Here is a 23,878-nt window from a genome sequence, read left to right as displayed (position 1 = left end):
GTTTCAGAGACATTAGTTCTCGCCACTCTAGAATAATATTGACCTTGATTCATTGGAACGCTGACGGTGCGGGTGGCCAAGGCGGCCGTTTGTGCTACAAATCTCCTACCAATTGGGCTTATCCGGTTCATCCACCATTGCCGAAGGGCACCAATCAAGTGGTAGAGCACTTCAAAAACACTGACCAGACTGAAACCCATACACAGTCCGAGCAAGCCTCCGGTATTGGCAACAAAGGCTATAACTGGAATCTTCTCATCCCTCATAATCTGAGTGACCACCGGGTCTTTGATATAGACATTCACGACGGCCAAGTTTTGTTTCGCGTATTGAAATATGTCGTCTTCCAGTCGAGCAATATCGGCATCGGTGCGATTGAAATCCCAAAGACGCACCGGATCCCATTTCAAGGCTCGGCAGAGTGAACCGTTCTCTCCAATGTCGGACACACGTTGAAACACGACTCGGATATTGTGGCACACTGTGGGGAATTTGGCAATTAGGAATGCCCTCTTCTCTGAGTTGCACGTGCGATTGAGCTTCTGCAAGGCCAGACAAAATTCCTCTCGACGCACAAAGGTCTCTCGATTTGGGAAATCCGAACTGGTCACGGAAACATGATTGATTTGATCGTAGCAGGCCGACAAGCACTCGTCTTGGTTTTCTCCCACCTGCAAAAATCGAGTCGTGGATGTCAATGATATATCTCAATTTAATGGCCCATTCGAAGGTGCCATTCAAGGCTTCAAGTCAGAGGGGCCGTTTCCAGCGATGCATTTCAAGATGAAGTGTGGGAAGCACATCTCTCGGGCACAATGAGCCAGATACCCGAACTTTGGGGATTTCGAGTGATCCACGGGTATCAATTAATTACCCACAACCCAAGCTGAATTGAACGTTTCTCAAGTAGAAAGCAGAAATTTGCCAGTTTTCGCCAAAAGATTTATCTTGCCCAACCAAACCCTCTCATTTGAAGCTCGAACTTTTCCTGCAAATCTCATTTGTACCAAGAGTTTTTCTTAAAAGCGCAACTCTTTTGAAGGACATAGGGGTCTGCCTTTTTAACTGCATTCATTTGAAGAGGAAAGACAAACTGTCATTCAGACCCGGAATAGGATTTTTGGCATAAAGTAATACTTCAATAATATACTGGGAACTCCAGTGTAGATAAGTCTAAAGTATTGAATGATAGAGAAAGTCTTATTGAGTTCTTCCAACGTCCAGTTGAGAGACATTGTGATGGATGCCGTTTAAAAAGAATGGATCACTTTTTTGTGATTTCTATCACGGTTATGAAATTGAATCAGACAGCGTCAAATACCATTCATTTCCGGAAACTGTCTCTTTGATGAAATTAGGCTAAAAAGCAGAGGAAGAAAATTGACTCGGTTTTGCACTCGAGTTTCACTCCCGATGTCTCGTGTAAACCCTTGGCCTGAAATATGTCTTTTGCAGTACTGTAGTAGTGTAGAAGGTGGGCGGATGCAGCAACAATCGGCGTTGAGTGGGCACTTGGCACATTACCTAATTTCTCGCTCATTGCCACCCGCCTCGAACTTGAAAGGCGGATAAAGAGAATCTTTGGCACACAACCCTACACCAGAACCATGGCCATGGTCTTCAAATGGGATAATGGACACTCGGCGTTTTGGTGACATCAACACTATTCGAGACATTAAGGTAAAAAACGCTCAGTTTGACGTTTCTTTGAAGCTTCTCATTGGGTTGCAGCGCATTCGTCATCATTCATTAAATAGCCAATAAACTCACTTTAGGACAAGGTCGGAAAGTACGAGCATGCTCATCGCCTTACTTTTGGCGACTTGTTGCCCTTGTTCTTTAATATGATATCATAGCTGGACATAACATCCAACATCTTTAGTACTCCTGGATGTTTTTGCTCAGTGGGTTGAAGTAAAGGTCTAACCAAACAAATTAAGAGTAAGAGGACAAAGGCTTTTGCTTCCGACACCATTTTGGATTACTGAAGGGAGCTTGGTTCCAAAATCACTTCCCGTACACCTCGTACTCTCCGCAATGAAAACAACTTTTTGTCTTTCTTTTATCGGTGGAGCTAAATTCCTCTCGAAAAGGGGAACATTCCCCAGGCCACAAAGGTCAATTTGTTTTCGAAGGCTGGCTAGATCCTGACCTAGCATTTTCTATCACCAAAAGATAGTGAGGCAGGAAAAAATGCTGAATGGCATTAGAACGTTGGATTATTCGAACTTTGAAATCAAAATTAGGAGCTGAACGAAACCAAATTGTTTTCGGCCAAGGGCATCAAGCTATTTTTCTTAGAGCACTTAGCTATGCTGCTAAAAACTTGTACATGCACGCTCTCTGATCCTGCGTGCAGAAGTGAATTGTGCACTTTTAGTGTGTTCTACCATGGTGCTTGGTTGCTGAATAGAATTTGATTTTGGACTTGAACCATTTGATTCGGACCTCAGAAGATATATGTGACTGGAACACGACTGCAAATGATCCTTAGAAAGCCTTGTCACTCGCCAAAATTTTACGCTGAGCTTGATCTGTCCTTGGGAGTTGGGACAACCATTTGGTCTGGCTCAGAGATCTTTATGAGAACTGCACAAGTGACGTTGATTGTCGAGCAAATATCATCAGTGCAAGCTGAACGGACTCATTGCCTCTCCCATTAGCATTAAGAGAAGCCCAGCCACACACTTTGACTTTGATCTGCAACACCCTGGTTCTGGGGCTAGGGCATTGGGCAAAATGGATGAGGCTCTTTTTGTGACCATTCGAGTACAGTATTCGTTTGCCTTACCCGGTTGAGTTTTCCGATGAACCTTAGTATTCGATTCATGCAAGTCAGACTTGGTCCCCGACAAATGGAGGGCACATGCTCGTAGGCCAATTGGTGAAAGCTCGGAGTGCATTCGCATTCCTCAAGGACACGCTCATAAGCTGCCTCGAACAGACAATTGGACATCTCATAACGATAGAAACTGGAGGGTAGATATTTCAATGGCAGTTCCCCTTCCTTGTAACAACCTCGCTCCAATGGGGAGAATCGCTCAATGGCCTCGGGTGTGGTGGACATTAGAGTCGGGGTCACTGCAATTTGGAACACGGATCCTGGCGAAATGTCCAGCTCCTGGGAAAAGCAAGAAAAGAGATGCCACGTGGATCTATCCTCATTTATCAATGCTCGAGAGCCAAGGTGGACCTCGTAATATCAGCCTCTTCATCTTACCTTGATGCTCATGATTGGTTGGTCCAAATGATGATGAACAGCAATTTTGAATCCCTCGCCGGCTTTTAAGTGAAACGTGTAATCGAAGGTCTCGGCATCCAAAAGCATGCTAAGGCCATTGGCCTTGCCCACCTCTGCTCCTTTCTCCACGGCCCAATTGTGTTCGCCGAAAATCTTTTTCCAATAGGGAACACCGTCGAGATTGGGATCGAAAGCGATTTGAGGCTTGATGAGGCTGCAAATTCCGTAGTCCGTGCCGAAGTAAGGATTGAAATCGGTGTAATTGCCAAAGCGTTTGCGCATTCCATAACTGGCCTGAAATTTTATTCAAAACGTAGACTGATCATAATGAAACCACTGCCCCCAATGAGAATCGAACTCATGACCCCTAGTTTACGAGACTAGTGCTCTGCCTCTGAGCTATAGGGGCTGCTTGTCATGATGACATATTTTTTTTAAAAATCTTCGCAAGTTAATTTGCTTGAAAAAGTTGTGCGCTTCAGATTTTTTTAACTTTCTCTAAACGGTAGTATTGTTGCAAAAATTGTGGTTCCTAAAGTTTTTGAGGGAACAGACAAGGCCCCCAAAAGGGCATGTTTTTTGCCGAGCAATGAATCAATCCTGGAGCCTCAATAGCACAGAAAACGACTCGAAGATTTCAGATTATTGAAGGATGGCCATTGAAAAGTGGCCTAGTTTTTATAGCCTGCCAAGCTTTTACCCTTCTCACAAACGTTTTCCGATCCAGGTTTTTCCTCAAGAAATCCATTTTGGCAAAAAGGATTCCAATTTAGTGTTAAAAATTTGGAAAGAATACAAGCGAGTTTCACTTCAATGCCTTTACAAAATAAACATCATGATGCAACTTGAATGAACTGTCTGGTGATTTACGGAAATGCGATTTGGAATTATCTCTCTGAAGTCTCAAATAAAACATGGTTGTGGAATCTAATTTGAATTGAGATCAGTAAATAACGTCGCTTTCGGGCCAACAAACTTGTATTTTTGCCTTCAATTTTGCTTTGATTGGCATGCTTCAATAGTACCCCAAAACGTATTATCATACCATAGTTAAGATATTTCTTATTCTAGTATTTTAAGCAGTAGTTTCCAATTCATCAACTAAACATTCAAATCTGTGTCATTTATGGCTTCCAAGGTCCCCAAGTCCCTAAAGAACTTGGTGGCATCTCCCTTCCTCCCCCTACAATAAAGCCAAGAATCGTTAGTGGTGCTAAATCTGGGATGCTTGAGTTTGAACGAATGCAGATATGGGGCCCAAGTTCCCCGCCCGAATGGTGATGGTCCTAAACACGAGAGAACATGACCACGGAGCTTTGTGTTGTCAGACCAGCTCAAGCGGAACTAAGACCATCAAATATGCTTTTGCTTTATGTCATACGTTCTAAACCGGAGCACTCTCCTGATCAATAATGATCATGATAAAAAAAATCACAACGACACAATTCGATCGTTGCACGCAAAGTGCTTTAGTGTGCACTTTTTCTCAATATTGATGTTGATACTTAATAGGAAATGTATGTTTCGTGCGCGGTCAAGGAGAAGAGTCTTCCAATCAAAATGATAATTGTTATAAACAATGGCGAACTTGCTTCTTGGGGACAGTTTAGTGCGAGAGTTGGGCAAACATGAGCATGTGTGTCCTCGTCTTGCCACCCAACAACAATACGGCGTCTTGGGACTTGCGCCAAAGACTTAAAATCGGTCAGTCACAAAAAAAAGATGCTCAAGGCCTTGGTATGTATAGTATCACATGAGATTATGATTGGATTCTGTTCTCAAAAGATAAAACAAAAAGCTCACTGTTAAACTTGTTTTTACTTTGAGTTGTTACATCGTTGCCTCATTCGACAGGGAATTTAAATGGGATCCACTAGATTCTCGCCTGCACAAAGACCAGAAAAAGCTCCGTGGGCTTTCTATCCCACTTAAGTTAACACTGAGAATGACCTTCTGCATAGAAGTGCATGAGAGATTGAAATTTTATGGCAAGCTTTCCATGTTATAAAACACAACGCATTAGCAGCTGATACCATGCTGACCAAAAACAGTTTAACTCGGGCACTTTTTCCCCCACATTTTTAGCTTGGGTCCATCAGAAGGAAATTGGGGCATCAGTCTAATGATACATTGACGCCTTTGGCTTCTACTATGCAGCCACCACAACATCTTTATGAATGATTACGAAGAGCTTGAGAAAGGCAAGCCAACGGAGAAAAATGAATTGTTATACGCCATTTTGGTGAACCGATTTCGCTTCGTACTCTGTTGTCTTCCTTTGTAACCAAGTATCAAGTCAGTATAAAATACGTTTGAAGACATTAAGCTAAGCCGAAGACATCTTTTCGATCAAAATTCATATCACGATGCTCACTTGAAGGATCATCACGCCATAAGGTTCTTGAACGGCCAAACGCGTAAATTGGAACCCTTGTTCGATCCACTCTTGAAATTTGTCCAAGTATGCTGTCCAGTTGCTTAATTGCGTCTCCACAGAGTGACCTTTAGAAGTGATCCGATGGTATCGGAACTCGTTCTTTACGTATGTCTCGGATTTGAAGAGGCTCTTCATGAACTCCTTCTCATCGGGCAAAGGTTCGTGCTCACTGCCCGTGTAGAACTGCTCATAGAGAAGGTCCACCACACTCACGTTGTTGTCAATATCCAAATCATTGAAGAAGGACTTCCGGACCTTGAAGAAAAATGGAACGCAGATCCCCTCTAAGTTAGTGTGTACGACGTGCTGTAAGGGAATGTTTAGGTTTGGGTTTTCGTGCAACGTGTTGGAGATTGCCGTTTTTTCGTTCCTTTCTCACGGTAAAGTTTGAGCTTTACCTCCATCATAAATCTTTTTTACGGTACATCGAGCACTTCAACCTTTTGTTATAGCTAATTCCAATAGGTATTAGGTCAAGAGGCCAGACAGCCGGTAGATCCCGTAAAGTCCGACCTCTTGTGCATTTTCGAGTACATTGTGCAACCTGGGTATCTGGGGTGTGCCAAGTGGAACTGGAAGGGACAGGGTCCTATTCTTTGGATTTTTTTATCGTGTGCTTGTGTTTTAATTGTGTCGATGGACAGCATAATCTCGCCTACAAGATTTGTTCCCAATAGCCATAAAGCTAGCATGAATCCCTTGATTCAAGGCCAATGCATTCTTGTCTCTTCCTCTCGTTGCTCCTAATAATTTAATGTTCAAACTTATCCCCTTGTTGCCTTCCAACTAACAGGGTGGGTTGCTATGGGATCCAGTTCCATTTTCTTGTGCAAAGCAGACAATATCACTCTTTCAATGGTCCATCTTCCATGCCAAGAAGCAAGAAGTAATTTCTAGATGAGTGCAATCTCTGGGCTACTTAGCGTCGTTTCTACGTATTCTACGGAACGCCGGTTGCAATACATGGCCTGCTCACAAACTCGCTCAAAGTAGGGGCATGTGTGCATTAAAGGCCAGTTAGTCTTAGCCAAGGCTGTCTTGGACTCCGGCCGAGTGTTTCACAAATTACAACTGGCGGCTAGTCTATATTTGGGCCTCAGATATAGATAATACCATGATGGCTATTTGGTTAGGGAGCATCAAGCCATCAGCCTTGATATGACAGACCATAAACCCATTGCTTAGTGAAACATCAGACCAAGACCAAAAATATCCTGAGGGAAACAAAACCTTCTTGGTTACTTAGAGCAGCCAAGCCACCGATCTTAAGATTGTACTAGATCCGAAACAAGGTTGCCAAGGTTGCATGAACCCGCTTGTTTTACTGGTATGAAAATAAGCCTCGGCCATTAAATATATTTCATTGTTGTATTGCACAGTGCTCAAAAATCCACTTTGCGAATAAAATTTGATTCGATAAAGATCGTTGTCTTGGCTCGGATGAGAGCGAAAACGCTTGGTACGCTTGGTTAGATCTATAGATATGCTGAGATCCTTGACAGTTTTTGACCCAATCTTCCGAGCCAAAGTGGCTCAGTCAATAAACTAGGTGCAGTAAGTGTCAGCAAAGCGAGCACGCACATTGGACCCAATGCTTGTTGTCCACTCACCAACCCTGGTTCCAGGCAGAAAAGATGGAAAATTTGTGCATTTTCACTTTCCAACGGGAAGCTCTTTCAATAGCAAAAGACTCTGGAACTGATCATATATCACAATGGAACCATAACTGCTATAACCAGTCAAGTTCAAGGCGAACATATTTATTGGAACCTGTGGTTGTAAACATGTCCGAGGTTTGCCATTCAGAATTATCATTTCATTTTTCATACATCGACTCGCATTATGATTATGGGAACATTTACGAGACCTGCTCAAGAAACTTTCTCACCGGTTTCATTGATTTGAATGAAAATATGTGGATGGTTCCGCCGTACTAGAGCAGATTTTTGGTCCAAATCCTTTCCTGGTTGATGAGAATATTGTGTAGGCCTTTTCTGACAATACCAAAGGCTGTCAAGTCATCTCATCTTGCACCTCATCCGTCACGCTTGTGAGAGTTTAGAGGGCACATGAAACAGACTAAGGTTATTCTATCCCGCCGTTCTTTATGGCTTTAGCCCAACCTTTTGCAATTGTCCAACCTTTTCAAGACCTCCTGGCCTCCAAGTTTGCTTAAGTCCCATTCTTCAGATTTCCCTGGTGAATTGTCAAGTGATCCAGGGACGTTAAAGCAAATGAATGATTCGGGATCCTTTTTGATGCTCAAAGGCCTTTTGTTGAGTTCGCGAGGTGCTGAATTGGTGGGGAAGATTTGCCAAAGCATGAATATGCTTGCATTTGATAAGCTCTCTGGGTACAAGATCCAATATCAAGAAAAGCTGTCCAACACTTGAATCTCATCTGTGAGCATGGAACAACATCAAATGCAACATCAAAGTTGTGCCAAATTGAGATTTGCATTGGGTTAGAACCAGCAAATGTTGGGCTAAACTGGGATCGAAGGGCACTTTGACGATGTCTCGACTTTATGAAGACCCTCAACTTTGTATTCAATGAATATTATTTTGGCACTTTGTGTTAAATTTTCGAAAACACGATCATATAATGTGAAATTCAATAGCTCAATGACGGAAATTGCAATAATCCCCATGCACTCTGTGAAACAACTACTGCCAAGGCCAAGCCAAGGGATTGTAGCCTTGTTCCCCAACATCAAGATTCCGTGTTCCAGAACACGATTCTGCAACGTGACTTGCATAAACTTGCCAAGTAGAAAGGACCGATGACAATTACTGCCAACAGGTCAAACGAAATTAAGTCTGTATGAAATGAGCAGAACCCATATCACGAAGGATCCAAAAAGACCGACCTTGGCTAAGTGGTGCTTTTATCTTTTCTAGTCATCGTTCCCTGAGAAAAACACGTGTTCATTGCTTGATCCTAATATTTTCCGAATGGTCCTCTGATGTATTTGATGGAAATCAACAAATACCGACGAAAAAAAAGGATGCAGTACCTATGGAATGAACAGTCTTTCTTAAGTGATATATTGCAAATTTGGAGCCTCTTCAAGTATAACGTTTCTACGTTATGGATTTGAATGCCTAAAAGCGAGTTTGTTAAAACAATAAGAAAAAATGAGAAAAAAAAGTAATTTTCCTTTGCTCCACCCACACTACTTACACAATGCCATATTATTATTTTCATTGCGTCTTTTTAATGACAGTAAGTAACGATGAGAAAGAATTGATACTCGCATTTAGATTATATACTAAGAACGCTATAAATATTTGCTGAGCTGCATACACTCCTAAAATAAAAATGTGACTCCGTCACATATTGTGGATATCTTTATTGATATTGATATTGTGTCACTACGTTCTTAAAAATGAGCTATGAATATAATATATGTATCATAATACGCCACCAAAGATACACTAGTTTTGTAATAAAGAAAAGGATAAGAAAAAAGTAGAATGATAAAGATAATTCAAACTTAAAGAATACCGACTACAATATGTGCTATGCCCATTTGCCACCTCCCCCAAGAAAAATATCCTTTATGTCTTTAGTATCTTTAGTACACCTCACGCTATATAGGTATTGTAAATAACCTCTCTTATGAAAAGAATACTTGCATCTTTTGAGAGCGTGCTGAGCATTTTGTGAGTCCTATCTACTGTAGTTCCCGGTTCTGGTTGCGATTACTTGGCAGCATGGACCAATTTCAAGGTGATCGACTATGGGAATGGCTTTTACTTTGGTCTCCCAGGACCAAGAGGCATTGCTTCAGTGCTTTACATACCACTATATCACAAAGACTTATAGCGAAGGAGTTCAGGTGACTTATAGTTTTACCTGGTTGATATTGCAAACGGTCACTGCTGGGAAGTAGACTTCTGACAATGGGACGGTTGTTGAATGAATGGTTGTGACCACGGTGGCCTCAGAGAAGTCTTCGGTGGCCTTGTATACAAACACTGAAGCCACGCCAATGGATGTGAGAACAATCATGGTCCATAGGAACCTCCATATCTTTCGATCCGTGGAGGTCATGTAGAACCATCCGTGGAGAGATGTCTGTTCACAATACTCCTTGAGCGATGCCATGATGCACTGAAGTACTTAAGGTCTCGATTGGCAGATGTATCGAGTTTTTTCTAAATTTTTCACGGCATCAAGCTTTGATTAGATCTTGATGTGAAGGCATTGAAAGCTAACTGGAAAGGAGAAAACCGCTTTTACATTTGAATGAGCTTCATTGGCCATGCAACATCTGCAGCGCTCCAAAGTTTGGCCACAAAAAGCATAACTAGCATCCACCACTATGAGTAAAGAAAGAATCACTATCGCCGCCTCGTCCATTCAAATGGCCTCTCGTCTCGATGAAGTTCTTTCAACTTTGGGTTTTAGTGAATGTTCCACATGGATTGGAACATCATTATGAAAAGCCTGAAGGAAACGGAACGGGAGTTGAAATGATGAAACTTGCCGAAGGAATCAACTTGGAACCATTACTGTTACGCACTACAGTACAATACTGAGAGACAGATTGGAAAGAAATGAGATCGATACTTCAGTAGTGGAATAGGGATTACGAAATACTTGTAGATCTGATTAAACTTCTCAATTTGAAACGAAGTTCCAAATTACCAAGCAAAAGCCACCACACATCCAAAATTTGTTTTCAAGCTCCTGTTTTCAAAAAAATATCTTTTATCTTTTGCTTTTAAGTACTGGTTTTGTCAATTGAAATATAATTTAAAAGACATTGAATAGCGACTCAAACACATATTTCAATATTTCAATTAACATTATCAAGATATATGTTACATTATGTATTGGTGGCCCCACAACATTGAAACTGAAAAGCCCTATCGATGTAAATTGGTCGTGCTTGTGAGTAACCATAAAAAAGAGATCCGTAAATCGACTCTTTACGTTTCGTAATTTTGGTCCTCAAGTATTATCATTCCTCACCCAAGAAAAGAAGAGACACCATTCCGTCGTAATCACAGCCCTCGTACCCACTTAACCAGCTTTTCGATTGACAACAAGGTTGTGGTCAAGCTTTCCTCACCAACACAAATGAATCAGCTCGAGAAGATGGTTCAATCTAGGCCGTGGATGAAGAATGAGTGTTTTTTCTTGTTTCATTTCTTCATGCGTTCCTTTCCACAACCTCGTGGAGGACTCTCGTTCTATCGGGAAGTGAGCGGAGAGAAATTCCGTCCATCCCATCCTTAGCAAAGGCCAAGGCGGAACGAAGGCCGAAATGCCAACAGGCAATGATCTTCTTGTTCCTCTTGTTCCTTCTCCCTGCGCCTGGTCCTCTTCCTTCTCCTGCTCCTTTTCCTTCTTTCGCCTTTTGCCTTCAATTCCGTCGTTCGTCCTCAGCGAATGAAGAAGAATAAGCGGGGATTAAGGGAATGTGGCATTGTTTGAGCATCACATTTCACGCCAAATGCGACCAAAAAATCTTCAACAATCTGATATGCTAGGGGATTTAAGAGTGGAATGGGCAAATCTCTAGATTGGGGTGGGCTAATATTTAGCCATAAAAAGGCCGAGTTTCTTTGACATCGCAGCGGTTAGAGCTCGTCACTTGAATTTTGAGAAATCTGCTCCATTTCAGGACTACACGGCTAATTTGAGATCCCCTTACCCAAGTTGTTCCAAAGAGCAGGCGGAGGAAGAAGAGGAGGAGGGCGAAGAGGATGAGGATGCGGATGCGAATGCGGATGACCAAGTACAGGCGCAAAAGGCTGAATTTAGAAGTGGAACGCGAGACTTGGGCAAATCTCCGAAATCCTTCAATCATACCGATGAAGACGCCTCCTCAGCACAGACTCGGCCAAATCAGGCCTCTTTTCATCACAACAAAGACCTGCCTCGAATGTTTTCGATAAAGTCGTCCAATCCTGCCGTAAAACTCCATCGTCCATTCGAGATACCGGCAACTTTGGACAGAGATGACCAGCAACACCCGAGTCATTGCTCCAGAGGCTCCAAAGGTAATCCCAATGAAAGGCGGCATCACCAACTAGATCTACCGTATTTCATCGGTCCAAGACCCCAAGGGAAATGCAGAGCATAGACACCATCTTACAAAGTTTTTTATTAGATTATGATCAACTCCTTGAGTAGTTGAGATGTTTCTCAAACTATTATCTGAGTTACTTCAGTTTTCCTGGATGGAGGGTGTAGTTATGCCAATGACAAGGCCCATTACTTATTTTTATCATGGTCTATGGAATCAACATATTTGTTTTCAGCTTCAAAGGGCAACAAATGAGAATTGTTAGCCCAACAAAGAAAACAAGATTCGCATCAATTTGTAAAAGAGGAGAATATCTAGCTTTGATTTCGATTCAACTTCAGATCCTAATTCGAATCCCATCCAGTTTGGAGGATCATTTTACAATCCCACTTGATCGGTCTTAAATCCACTTGGAATACGGTATACCGGTTAATGGCACCCTTCACATTCCCTAGGCGATGTTCAATATCAAATTAAAATCCATCATTTGCTTCTCACACGCCGAACTGAGCTCATCTCTTTTTTGATCATGGGTACGAGGATCATAAAAAATTGACTTTTGCTTCGCACACATTCAAAGGCCTTTTTTCAATGGAACAAGCATCCCGTATTTTATTTGACGAGTGATTTTTTCTGTTCCAGATGAATTGGAAAAGCCTCCCAAAATCTCAATGAGAGTCCGGTGCACCCTAGAGCATTCAGCCCCGATTGGAGCGAAAGACCCGAGTTTGACGGTTCCAACTCATTTGGAACAAAAGGAAGACGTTGAAAGTGAGGCTATGAAAGCAGCGAAGGAGAAGCTCGTCAATGGCTCCGGAGGCATGACCAGCAATGCTTTGGGACCTTTTGATATCGGAGTCGAGGTTCAAAGTGATCTTGAGTTTCCCAGACTTTTGCCTAACATTCTGGAACAACTCAAAATCGTTCCAGATATGGATGACATCATGGAGATGCAAGGTGAATTGCTAAAAAGGTCGTGCTCGATGTTTACTTGCCAAGTTGTGGGCTCATTCTCACAACCTGTTTGATGTCTTCAAGAAGTTCTATTCGACGGTTAATTTTTCTGTTTACTCCACATTGAATTTCGTTTTGAAGGTCGAGGGCTCCGTGTCCTTAATGTGAATCATTATACCGCCAATTTAATTAAATTCCTTGGCATTTGCAAAAGAAAACAATTAAAGTGTACGGGCTTTATGCAAATTTCAATCCTCATTGACGTTGCTTCAGAAATGGACCAAAAACTTGGCCGCCATGTTCTAATAAGTGTTCTCTTTTAACCCTCAGCTGATGTTCTGGTACCATTCTGGAGTCCTTTATCATTGTCCCAAATTCACGTTGATGAGCGAAAGGATCTGATGGATGTCAATGGAAACACTTCTCCCGGGGGTGATGGAACTGTCGGGTTGATTTTTGGTCAACTAGTCAAAAACCCAGTGTTAAGATTAAACATCAGGTAAAAGCTATAGCTATTATTGAACCATTCTAATTCTGTGGAACATGCGTTCACTTGCTCTTTACCCAACTATTGCAGGGTGAAGTGTTCCATTTCCAAAGAAATGCGCGATCGAGTCATGACCTTGCTAGTGGAACAATATTACCGAGATCTACGAAAGCGGACCGACGCCATGTTCCCATTTGGACGGTCTTTGGAACGTAGCGTTATACCATTAGATACTCCAAGCCCAGACAAGATGCACGATCATCACCCCAAGGTGAGAACAAACCTATTAGGTTTAGAGAGATAACGTAAGAGTAACGGCATTAAATCGATAAACGCTTGTCTTGTCATCGAAAGAAAAAAGGTGCTTTGTGTACATTTGGCAGAGCAATAGACACTGATAATAACGATACTCTGATTGTCCCGGCCTTTTTCCAATGTCTTTAGCTCGAGGACAAGATGTTCCACTTGCCTCCTTCACCCCTCAGAGATTCCAAAAACAATCACTTTGGACCCGATCTTGTTCCCAACTACAAGGCCGAGATGGATCAAAAGATTTTGTCCAAATGGAGCGATCACTTTCATACCAGCAAGTTCCAAAGGGCCAGGTCTTTGTTTGGTTCCAATTTCTTGGATCCAGTTCGGGTAAGCCGGAGACAAATCCAGATTTCTTGGGGAGCAAGCAGAACTGCAGTTATTTCGCACAACAGAGCCGTGTCCTGCGTTAATAAATCTTAGCAGAAATCTTAATTTAGTGCTCACTTCAAAAATGAGCGTTTTTTGTACTTAGCAATAGAAAGACGTCTCTCAGCCCAGAGTTGCAGGGTCTCATAATTTGTCCAGCCTCGCTTTTTATTTCCATGATTTTCTCTTTTTGCATGGGTAGTGTGTTACTACTTACCAACAACTTGCATACCAACGAAATGGGAATTGAGTCAGGCCTGTCCATCCAATTCCACCTCCCCAATACAATCTGCTACGCAAGACATTGTTTGGGGGATCAATTTCCGAGCATGATGTTGCGTATTTGACAAGAAGAGGAAAAAAACTTCCTTTTGAAAACAGAGACACTTTCGTTCATGTCGAAAAGCAAGTAACATTAGTTCACTTTGCCCAAACATTTTCTTCTTTAGTGGAACTGTGCAAAGAGGGATCCTATGCATTTCTGCTTCACTAGAAGGTTCTGTGTTGATTCACTTGGAGTACATTTTGTCATTTCTCTAAAAATGTATTCTTAAGTTTGAAATGATGACACATATATTTAAGCTAAAACTAGGGAAAGTCAAATTTGTTTTGAGCTATTTTTACTTACTTTTTGTGTACCTATTACTGGTAATGCGAAGAGCTAGAATTTCGAATATAAAAAAATCATTATGTGCCCAACGTACTTCTACACCCTTACACAGAAGCTTGATCCGGTTGGTTTTGAAATCACATTTTTGCTTACTTTTTATGTACCTATTACTGGTAATGCGAAGAGCTAGATTTTCGAATATAAAAAAAAACATTATGTGCCCAACGTACTTCTACATCCTTACATAGAAGCTTGATCCGGTTGGTTTTGAAATCACAGTTCCAAGGACAATTGAGTGATACAGATTATTTTGCACGAATAATACGATTGTTTTATCAGATAGAGACGCACGACGTTTCAAGTTGCATCCTTAGATAGGGTCGTTCCCTGTATTTTTATTTCATCTCACCTCTCTTGTAACGGAGGAAATACCCAATCACATTCTAACTTTTTTTACATCGCAAAATCGTAAAGCTGAACTTTGATGATATTTACTTCATTGAATTGTGGCTCAGATTAAAACCTAATATGCCTAAAATCACATGCGCAATATTGAATTTTCAGAAACTTTAGCGTATACAATTTATCAATGGTTGTTTTCACCATATTTAGCCAAAATATACACCTAGTTTTGCATTCAGTTAGACTCTGAAGAAAATGCATATTCATTTCGTTTTTTCTAAATTCTAGTGAAATTGAAAAAAATGTTGAGGCCTCGTTAAATCCTCATTGCTTGTTTCCATAGGTAGAATTTTTAAAGATTTTTAAAAAAAGAATAAGTATTGTCATTGAATATGGTTTGTAGCGATACAATAAAAGCTTTTAAGATTGAGTAGGAAAATTGAAAACAAACTTTTACTTCTAAGATTTGAAAATTGTCATCAATAGAGAGAGGAGAAGCGAAAGTTGATCATCAAAGCATTCAGCTTCAATGCCGTTGGTCATTCCGCATTGTAGGTTACCTCACTACATTTCCTTCTATTATCCTTAACGATGGAAAATGGTATCAAGCCATTTATGGCCGTCCAAGGTCACTCACATGTGGAAAGGGTTGAATCATTTGAAGGGAATTAGAGCGTGGCATTGAACAAAAATTGGGTTGGAGCAAATCGAGTTAAAATCATACCTGAAGGAACGAGTTTGACATGTTCTAAATAGAACATACTTCCTGGATAGTAATACTTACGGACTCGAAAACATTTTTTTTAATCCTCTTTGAATGAAGAAATTCAATTGCAACCCAAGAACGACTTCACCACGTCGTCCTTGTGCAACCTTAACAAGGGCGTGAAAGCCGAGCGGAACGAACTTACTTGTCAGGGTGTAAATGAACTTTTCATTTATTTGTTGTCAAACGAAAAGTGTTGACACAATATTGTTGACTGTACACTATCCCATGAGAGAAAAAAAAACATTTATGGGAATACTGTGATATTTGAAAATTATTTGAGCCTTTTACTTTATATTAAGATGCAATTCAGTGCTACGACCAATTAAAGAAGCTCGATTGGGCTTGTCCATCCTCAATTAGAGTCTTCCGTCAATATTGAAGTCATTTAGCAGCATGAAACTCGAATTGAGGCCTGGGTACTCCCACCAAATTGACCGTCATTTTTTGCTGTCCCTTTTCAGGCTCCACTCGAGGATCTTCCAAGCACGTCCGCAATGTCCACGGAACACAAATCCGCGGTCCCCAATTCAGCATATCTGGTACAAAAACCCAGAATGCGAGTGTGTTTTGATCCAGAGACGGAAATCCCCCGTCTACAAAAGTGGTTCACTGACAATAACCATCCCAGTCGGCAGCAGGTGGGTGGGTGGTTAATCTCATTCCCAATTATTCATGGTCCATTTTTAACAGAGGCCTCATGGAAATAGGGAAAGTTACATTACGCGTACTGTGTATCCACACAAATGGATGTTTTTGGGTGTTGGACGTTGGAAACTAAGCAAAAAGTTATGGTTGAAGTTTTCATGCAATCCATCCCAAACCAAACTGGGAAGCACTTTCTTGTGAGTAATTGAGAATGTTCTGGAAATTTTGCTTTGATGTTTAGTTGTTTACCAATGCAAAGGAAAAAAGCATCCTGTTATCAATCGGTAAGATACCTAGATTGAGTGCTCGTTCAGATGAATGCGGACCAATTCATCACAGAAAAGCTGTGTTCTTTGGGCTTTAAAGGCTTTTATTCTACTTTGTTCCAGGTAGAGGAGTATGTAAAAGAATTAAATGCCCTGGACTCAAGACGCGGTCGGAAATCCTTGGACGTGAACAACGTTATATATTGGTTCAAAAATACACGTGCTGCCGTCAAACGAGCCGAAATGAAATCACGCCAATTCAACGAGGTTGGCCTCGGAGGAGGTTCGGCGGCTTCATGGCCCTGGACCTCGGATCTGAGAAACTTTTCTAGTATAATGAATAGCGATATGGGCTTGACTGGATCTGCTGATAAGGGAGAGGACATCCGAGGCAAATTGGCGAACTTGTCCCATATGGATAGTCATGGGGATGATGACAAATCGATGGAGAGGAAATCGCCCGATGAGGTGTCTGTACTTTGGCCATCCAAAGGAGATCTCAAAGTGAGATCTGACCTTGGTGAGGATTCGACCAACAGTCTCGAGGAGAGCCGACGACATGGACCAAGCCCCTTTGAAAGATCTCCCCTGAAAGACAGGGCAGCAGGCATTCCCAGTTTACCATTCCCACCTTCCTTACTCTACTCGGGATCATCATTAACCGACAATCCCCTTTTCAGCCCAGGAATGCTTTACATGTCACAATACATGAACCCATTCTTGCACGTGAGTCCACGATCATGGTTGTTTGTTCGTCTTAAGCCAATGAAAGTAAGTTTCCATACTGTACATGCTTAGGGATCGGGATCTTCGCCCACGTCGCCGACTTCTATGTTTGGATTGGATCCTGAGAAGCGAAAGCGGAACCGGACCTTCATTGATCCAGTTTCGGAGGTTCCTCGTCTGGAAGAGTGGTTCCAATTGAATACTCATCCTTCACATGCTCTCATATCCAGATATACTGAAGAACTCAACCGCTTGCCATATCGGCAGAAGTTCCCCAAACTAGAACAAAAGAATATTCAGTTCTGGTTCAAGAATCGACGAGCCAAATGCAAGCGAATGAACAATTTGTAATGCCAGACCTGGTTTAACGTTCCATTTCTTCTCAATTTTAGGCCAACAATTCTAATCTTTGTACATTTGTCAGATGTCGATAACTCGTAGTCTCATTGTTGTTGCGAAATGCTTCATATTTATTGGCTAAATACGTACACGGAATAAATTGAAGTGACGATGGCAGCATGTATTGAAAGGCGTTTTGCTCGGCCTACTAAACTGAGGAGTAAGAGTGAAGCAGTGATGGAGCATGATGACATGTAACATAATAGTAAATGTGATTGTTTTTAGGATGAATAACGTCGTAGAGGGGAAAGAAAGAGTGGCAGGTTTAGATATTTGATTCTTTGAGCTATCACATCACCCAATGTTTCTCATGGGATCGCCATCACACTCTCACACAGCGATCCCATTGATGGTTACTTTGGCCGGGCGACCCTCCGACCCTTCAGGGACATCATATTCATTCACTACACCATTCCCATTGACAGTCCGATGAGGTGGGGGAGGGTAGCCATTGGATTGACCGGGGGAAAACGTTGAGGTGGGGGCGTAGTTGCCGCCCCCCTTATTGCTGCCTCCACTCCCGTTACTTTGGGAATACACGGAGCCGCTCGAGTCATCGTTGATGGTGTCATAGATCGGGGCTCGCGTGGGGTCGTCCAAACCACCCCCATCTTCCATGCTTTACATTTGAATGGGCGGGGGCGGGGGTCTTCCCCCGATCCGACCGTTAACCCCGCTTACACCGGCAACCGGGTAAATCCCTGACATTGTATAGGCAGCAGTGCCATTGGGGGTGGGTCCACCTCCGTTGGACACCCCATTGGAGTTGCGGTCTCGAAATGGCGCCGGTTTAGATGTGATGGACCGTTGCTTGCGGTAGAAATACACACCCAGGATAAGAAGCCCGATGACCACTATCAGGCCCAAGGCCACTCCAATCCACATGCCCACCGAGGACGATCCACCACCCACCTCTTCCGAGATCGAACCGGCACGAACATTTTTGGTTCCGTCCACTGTGTTGTCACTCAGGATGGTGATTGGTCGTGGTTTGGAACAACTCGGTTCCTTTCCAGACCAATATCCGTCTTCGTAACACGTGCGTTCGAACGGACCGGAGCGTTCAAAACCGGGGAAGCAGTGGTATTCCACGGTACTTCCAATGGTTGTGGTTTGATTGGTAAGGAAGATTCGGCCATTCTCGATCTTGTCGGGTTGGCCACAATCGATCTCGATACAACTGGGTGGCCATGCCGACCACGATCCAGAGCTGAGACACTCGATATCATCGTCTCCTTTGAGCGCGAATCCTGTCTGACAGCTGAAGGTAGCCCTGCCTCCAATTCTGAGGGTCGTCAACACTAAGGCACCATTGTCCGGTTGACTCAACGCCTTGCAAAGGGTCTCTTTGCACGTTGGGGCCTCGGGCTTCCAACTTCCATCCGACTCGCATCGTCGACGTTCAAAGCCTGCAAAATCAGAAGGAAAACACGTAAATACCAAGAGTTTTCTTATTTTTCTCTCCCAATGCTGCACCCTAGGATAGATAATCCTTCACACCCCACGACATCGTCGCTCTCAAACGTCTTTGGATCACCCCCATTTAAGGCTAATCGGCTCTTTCGACTATTTGGAAGAAGATGAACATCATCGTGATGATCGGCGATGCATTCACAAAAACTCAAGGCCTCGAAATCTAAGAAATACACATTGATCACAAATCATTGAAGGTCGAGGCAAGTTAAGGCACGTTGTTGCGAGGAAGTTCGTCAAGAAACAGGCCACAATTGGTCCATTACATGGCCACGAAACTCTTTCAAGCGAACCAAACACTCTTTATGGCAGGGCAGGAGATCTCGATGAGATGCATTCGATTGGGTGGTCCATGATCAGCATGAATGATCCTTAATTGCAGCTCGACAATGATTTATTAGGCGTATCTGATTATTTGCCATCTTCATGGGCTAATCACGTGATCCTACAGGCCCATCTAGATTTATAGAGCGATGCCAATACGAACTCGATATATCCATCCGCCTTACCCGCCACACAATGGATTGGATAAAGGAGACCTGTTCAATTTCACTACTCTGAGCAGAGAGGGCAATGGCAACCCTCAAGATTCAAGACAAATCCTTGAACTTCTAAAATAGGATCTAATGACACACACCAACGACAGGATATAACATGGAGCTGTAACTTGGGCCTGTGCGTCAGGTTTTCTAAATCAAATCAAATCCAACTCCCACTTCCACATTTGGAGGAAAGGTCACCTTTTTTCGTGCTATAATAGAGTGTGAGTTGATTGGTGAATGCTCAATCTGACGAGAATGTCAGATTTGGCTAATGAATGTAGGTTTTTCGAGACGGAATGGATGGATGGATTGAAGGATGAATAGGACAATTTGAGAGTAACGTAGTGCTCAAGAGTGGTTTTAGATAAGGGGAATGAGATGGAAAAAATTACCAGGAAACCTTGCTTCCCTCTGGCATGATTTACGTACAGAGTCTCCGGACAGACATGTAGGATAGGATACATATATATCTACGAGTATGTAGAGACGAGCTAAAGAGATTGCCAATTCATCCTTGTGTTCGTTGGAATAGCTTATGCTCAAGGTCGATCCCGAATATTGCCATTCTCCACAGGCACCTTGGTACTGAACAATAAATATTAAGAGTGGCATTGTTGCAACCTGCAACCTGAACACAGAGAAGCATCACATCAACACTAATTGGCCGTGAAATTTGACAATGAAATTCATTGCGGTGGATTCTCGCTTAGCTCGTTCAATGCATTGGCCAAGAGTTTGTAATCTCTTTCGTCAATACCTATGAGTTGTGGTTTGAGAGTTTTCTGACCATAATTGAGCTCGGACCCGATGACGTGTGCCATAATGTTTGAAAAGGATTTGAATTCCGGTATGATGAACTACTTTTAAGATTGAGTGCAAACATGCAAGCACACACAAATATTGTATTTTGCTCTGCTATTGGTACCTTGAAGGTCTCGACTGCATCGCAAAGTTTAACGCGTTCAACGTCCATGTTATGACGAATATCTGGCTTAAGTGCAAATAAGTTTCGGTTCAAGCCAAGGACAACTGAATCGCCTGGACGTTCAGTTGAATACAATATTTATTATTGTTCATAATATATAAAGCACTTTACCAGTTTGTTGGCTACATACTTTACTGATAAATGTATCTCCGCTTCAATTAAAAAGCGTTGTTTTAAACCTCTTCAGCAATGCGATGAAAAAGCATGATTGCACTTCATTTTTTTGTCTTTTTAGCCTCTAAAAGACTCCAAAATACATCACGTCGTAAGTGGAATATCCGAGTCCCATTTTGAATTCCGATGAAGGCAACGTTTGTCCACGAATATCCAGAGATCCTCCTTTTAGCTGATGGTCAGGCTTTACGGAATGCGTCATGAAAAGGTCTCCTTAGTTGATTGTTCCCGTCTCAATAAAGCTAAAAGTCATCTTTGTCTCTTTTAGCAAGACATTCGCCAACTTCTTTGTTTCAATTGGGCAGCATGAGTTGGAAGGCAAGTGGCCCATAAACAACGTATTCTATTTCATCGTTGGCAACGACCAAAGATTGAAATGAAAATGAACGACCTTCAATAAACTTAACTTCATTACTTTAGTGTAGAGGGGAAAAAATGATAGCATCCTTTCTCTACTTTCCTAGCTCAATTGATGGCTCAATAATCACTTCCTACTTGAACAGGATGACGACAACTACAAGGGTGATCAAATATGCATTGGCCAATTCCTAGTCTGTTCTTCCGACACACAATGATCTAGTTATTGTTGTTTAGAACCCGCTTACTCGTGGTTATTAGCCACATCAATTTGCAAGTCAGTGGATTAGTGTGCTAGCCGATTATCCATCCATCCATCCATCTATCCGCCCTCACCTCCTTTTGGCTTCAAAGCACTTCCTTGTCTCCAAATTCAGACAAAAATGTTTAAGAACTCATTGAGATTCTGTCCTGCCCTCCCTCTTCTAAAAAAAACCTGACCCGATTGAATGCAAGGGCACATTTTAAAACGTGAGTGAATCTCCATACAACACCATTTTCCACTTTTGATCGCTAAACACTGAGCAAATGTATCTCTACCGGACATTGACTGGTTCAACTTAGAGCTTAAGTGTTATTTAGTTATTAAAGGTTCCGCTGATTATCTGATCATTTACTACCTTGTTTGTGTGTGGGCTGATTATATTCATAATTTCGTCCATTTTATACGTTACTCAAAGGGAAGGTTGTGGAGAAACTCTTGGAAGAAAAGGAATTGATGTTCTAATTTGGTTTCTTATGATTAGACATGATAAAATGGGTGATCTTTTTTTTTTAAGTTTGTAAGGTAATGTGTGAAAAGATAACAATGATCTGTCCGCATTGGTCAACCATCATTTCATCGCCCTCGTTGGTTGAATTGTACTTCCTCATTGCCGAAATGTGGTTGAAATTAAAATCCGACCATTTAGTTGTTTCAGCTCTGTGAACCACCTTATTACAAAAACTGAGAGAAATTATTTTTCCTTAAGACCATTGATAAAAGGCGTTCTTTTTGATACCAAGTACAAGGTTCGCTCTTTTTCTCATTAGGCAATTCATGCGCTTCAGCATCGAGATTGGGACCCTCTGTCTAAGGAGAAAATGTTCTACCAGTATTAATTTTGCCTCCTAGATGGGTCTGAACAGATATCGAGCAATTTTGATGGTAGTTAATTAGTTACATTTGAATAAAGTTTTTACCATTGAAAATTTGCACAGACATCAGGTACTCTATTTCATCTTCCTTAAAAATCCCTAAAGCTTGATCCAGTTCAAGTAAAATCATCATACAAGGGTAGATATGCAGAAAAAGGGAACAACCGACTGAGATATAGAAATACATTTCCTTGGGTCAAGGTCCTTGTGTGTCAGGATAAAGATCAAACGTGGATCTCATTGAATGCATCACAGTTGATCAACCTGAAGAAGGGAAAAATTCTTTGAATGGAAAAGTACAACCATATTGGATCATTTGGTGCACCCATTATGCATCAAACAACGCTACCAATATGATTACGGAGTAGATTAAAAATTATGTATTTCCTGTCGGTAGAACGTGTTTAAACATGACGGAATTGAGATTTGCAGGCATTCAGTTGGGATAAATTTGCGCAGGTACGAGCTCCATTCATGGAAAGAGTAATTGAGAGCAATTATGTCATGGCAACGAGAGACCGAGTCCGCATATTCGAGTACATTGGTTGGTCGGCATCATTGTCAAATATTAAGAATGGAAGGAATGTCATGAAAGACAATTGACAGCATGTCCTACGTACGTACATCATTGAACAATGTGTTTGTTTAGCCGGTGATTGCAAAATAAATAATCGTTCTCTTATCCTATCGTGCAAATACTCCCAGAGACGTCTAATTACTTGTACGTGACTCTAATTCTGCGCCTTGAGTTTTCCCCAAGTCCATGGCCAATATCGCGAAAAACACACGAACACAATTCGACTTCTCGAGACCGTTAAGGTTGATTGGTCAATTTTCTTTCGTGATTGCGTTTTGCCATCTTGAAAGGTGCCGTTGCAAATGGTTTTGAACCCGACTACCATCAAAACGAGACCAAACCGAATCTTGCCAAGAGCAACCAGAAGCTAAATGGCGCGCAATGCCATTCAATCTCAAGCACCTCGCCAAAAGGCCATAGGGCCATGTACCTTTACATACTAGAGAGGATTTGATGGCCAACTAATCCGGGAGGTGTAGCGATCCATCAAAACCGATGACTTCCGACTCCGGGACAATTAAAAAGAATGACACACTTCCACGTTTGAGCCCCAAAACCCTAGAAGTTGAGTCACTCGTTTGAGTGTAATATGGTGAAACTAACGACAACACAGAGGAGGATCAATCTGATATGCTTGAGCTTAATCCTGTATTTGGTCAACCAGGAACAAGCTCAGAGCTCAAAAGATATTCCCATCACCTTTTACGGAATGCCAAACACTCTTGTTTGGTACCGAACATCAGTTCTATCTTTTGAGTTCAGAATCGAATAGATGGATAGAGAGATGGATGTTGAACCTCTGAGATGAAGTTGATAGAGCAAGGAAATGGATTCTTCGCCGAACAAAGCAACCAGGAGACATGCCAAAGTGCATTTTTACCTCATATGACAAAAGATTTCCGCCACGCCAGGGATATCGTTTTCTTACACTAAATATCTTGTCAACTTGATTCACCGAGGAGGAGAAGAAGTCGTG

At 42.0% G+C, this 23,878-nt stretch overlaps 3 protein-coding genes and 1 non-coding gene across 5 annotated transcripts in view; 1 reads left to right on the top strand and 3 right to left on the bottom strand.

Moving 5' to 3' along the window:
* Positions 1-10,906, bottom strand: part of LOC131882906 (uncharacterized) — a 12,458-nt gene extending 1,552 nt beyond the window's left edge. Inside the window, exons 1-6 of one of the 2 annotated variants that reach the window (XM_059230192.1) lie at positions 10,659-10,906; positions 9,537-10,130; positions 5,616-5,933; positions 3,221-3,535; positions 2,792-3,121; positions 44-671 (exon numbers count right to left, since the gene is read on the bottom strand). In XM_059230192.1, the coding sequence (XP_059086175.1) occupies positions 44-671; positions 2,792-3,121; positions 3,221-3,535; positions 5,616-5,933; positions 9,537-9,788 (1,843 nt within the window). In that variant the 5' untranslated portion in view covers positions 9,789-10,130; positions 10,659-10,906. The remainder of the gene's footprint in view (positions 1-43; positions 672-2,791; positions 3,122-3,220; positions 3,536-5,615; positions 5,934-9,536; positions 10,131-10,658) is intronic. The other variant, XM_059230193.1, reaches the window with a different exon arrangement.
* Positions 1-17,708, top strand: part of LOC131882905 (uncharacterized) — a 22,747-nt gene extending 5,039 nt beyond the window's left edge. The window contains exons 2-9 of the mRNA XM_059230190.1: positions 11,314-11,692; positions 12,361-12,675; positions 13,003-13,171; positions 13,250-13,430; positions 13,604-13,801; positions 16,083-16,259; positions 16,656-17,258; positions 17,331-17,708. Coding sequence (XP_059086173.1) covers positions 11,314-11,692; positions 12,361-12,675; positions 13,003-13,171; positions 13,250-13,430; positions 13,604-13,801; positions 16,083-16,259; positions 16,656-17,258; positions 17,331-17,609 — 2,301 coding nt within the window. The 3' untranslated portion in view covers positions 17,610-17,708. The remainder of the gene's footprint in view (positions 1-11,313; positions 11,693-12,360; positions 12,676-13,002; positions 13,172-13,249; positions 13,431-13,603; positions 13,802-16,082; positions 16,260-16,655; positions 17,259-17,330) is intronic.
* On the bottom strand, positions 3,579-3,650 carry Trnat-cgu (transfer RNA threonine (anticodon CGU)). The gene has a single exon. It is a non-coding gene; the product is annotated as a tRNA-Thr (tRNA).
* The window catches only part of LOC131882904 (sushi, von Willebrand factor type A, EGF and pentraxin domain-containing protein 1-like), a 17,355-nt gene continuing 11,181 nt past the window's right edge, over positions 17,705-23,878 (bottom strand). Inside the window, exon 2 of the mRNA XM_059230189.1 lies at positions 17,705-19,066. Coding sequence (XP_059086172.1) covers positions 18,279-19,066 — 788 coding nt within the window. The 3' untranslated portion in view covers positions 17,705-18,278. The remainder of the gene's footprint in view (positions 19,067-23,878) is intronic.

Source organism: Tigriopus californicus, chromosome 7, assembly GCF_007210705.1.
Source record: "Tigriopus californicus strain San Diego chromosome 7, Tcal_SD_v2.1, whole genome shotgun sequence".
Lineage (NCBI taxonomy): Eukaryota > Metazoa > Arthropoda > Copepoda > Harpacticoida > Harpacticidae > Tigriopus > Tigriopus californicus.
Note: the sequence above shows the minus strand (reverse complement) of the source record. Positions and strands in the feature narration are given on the sequence as shown.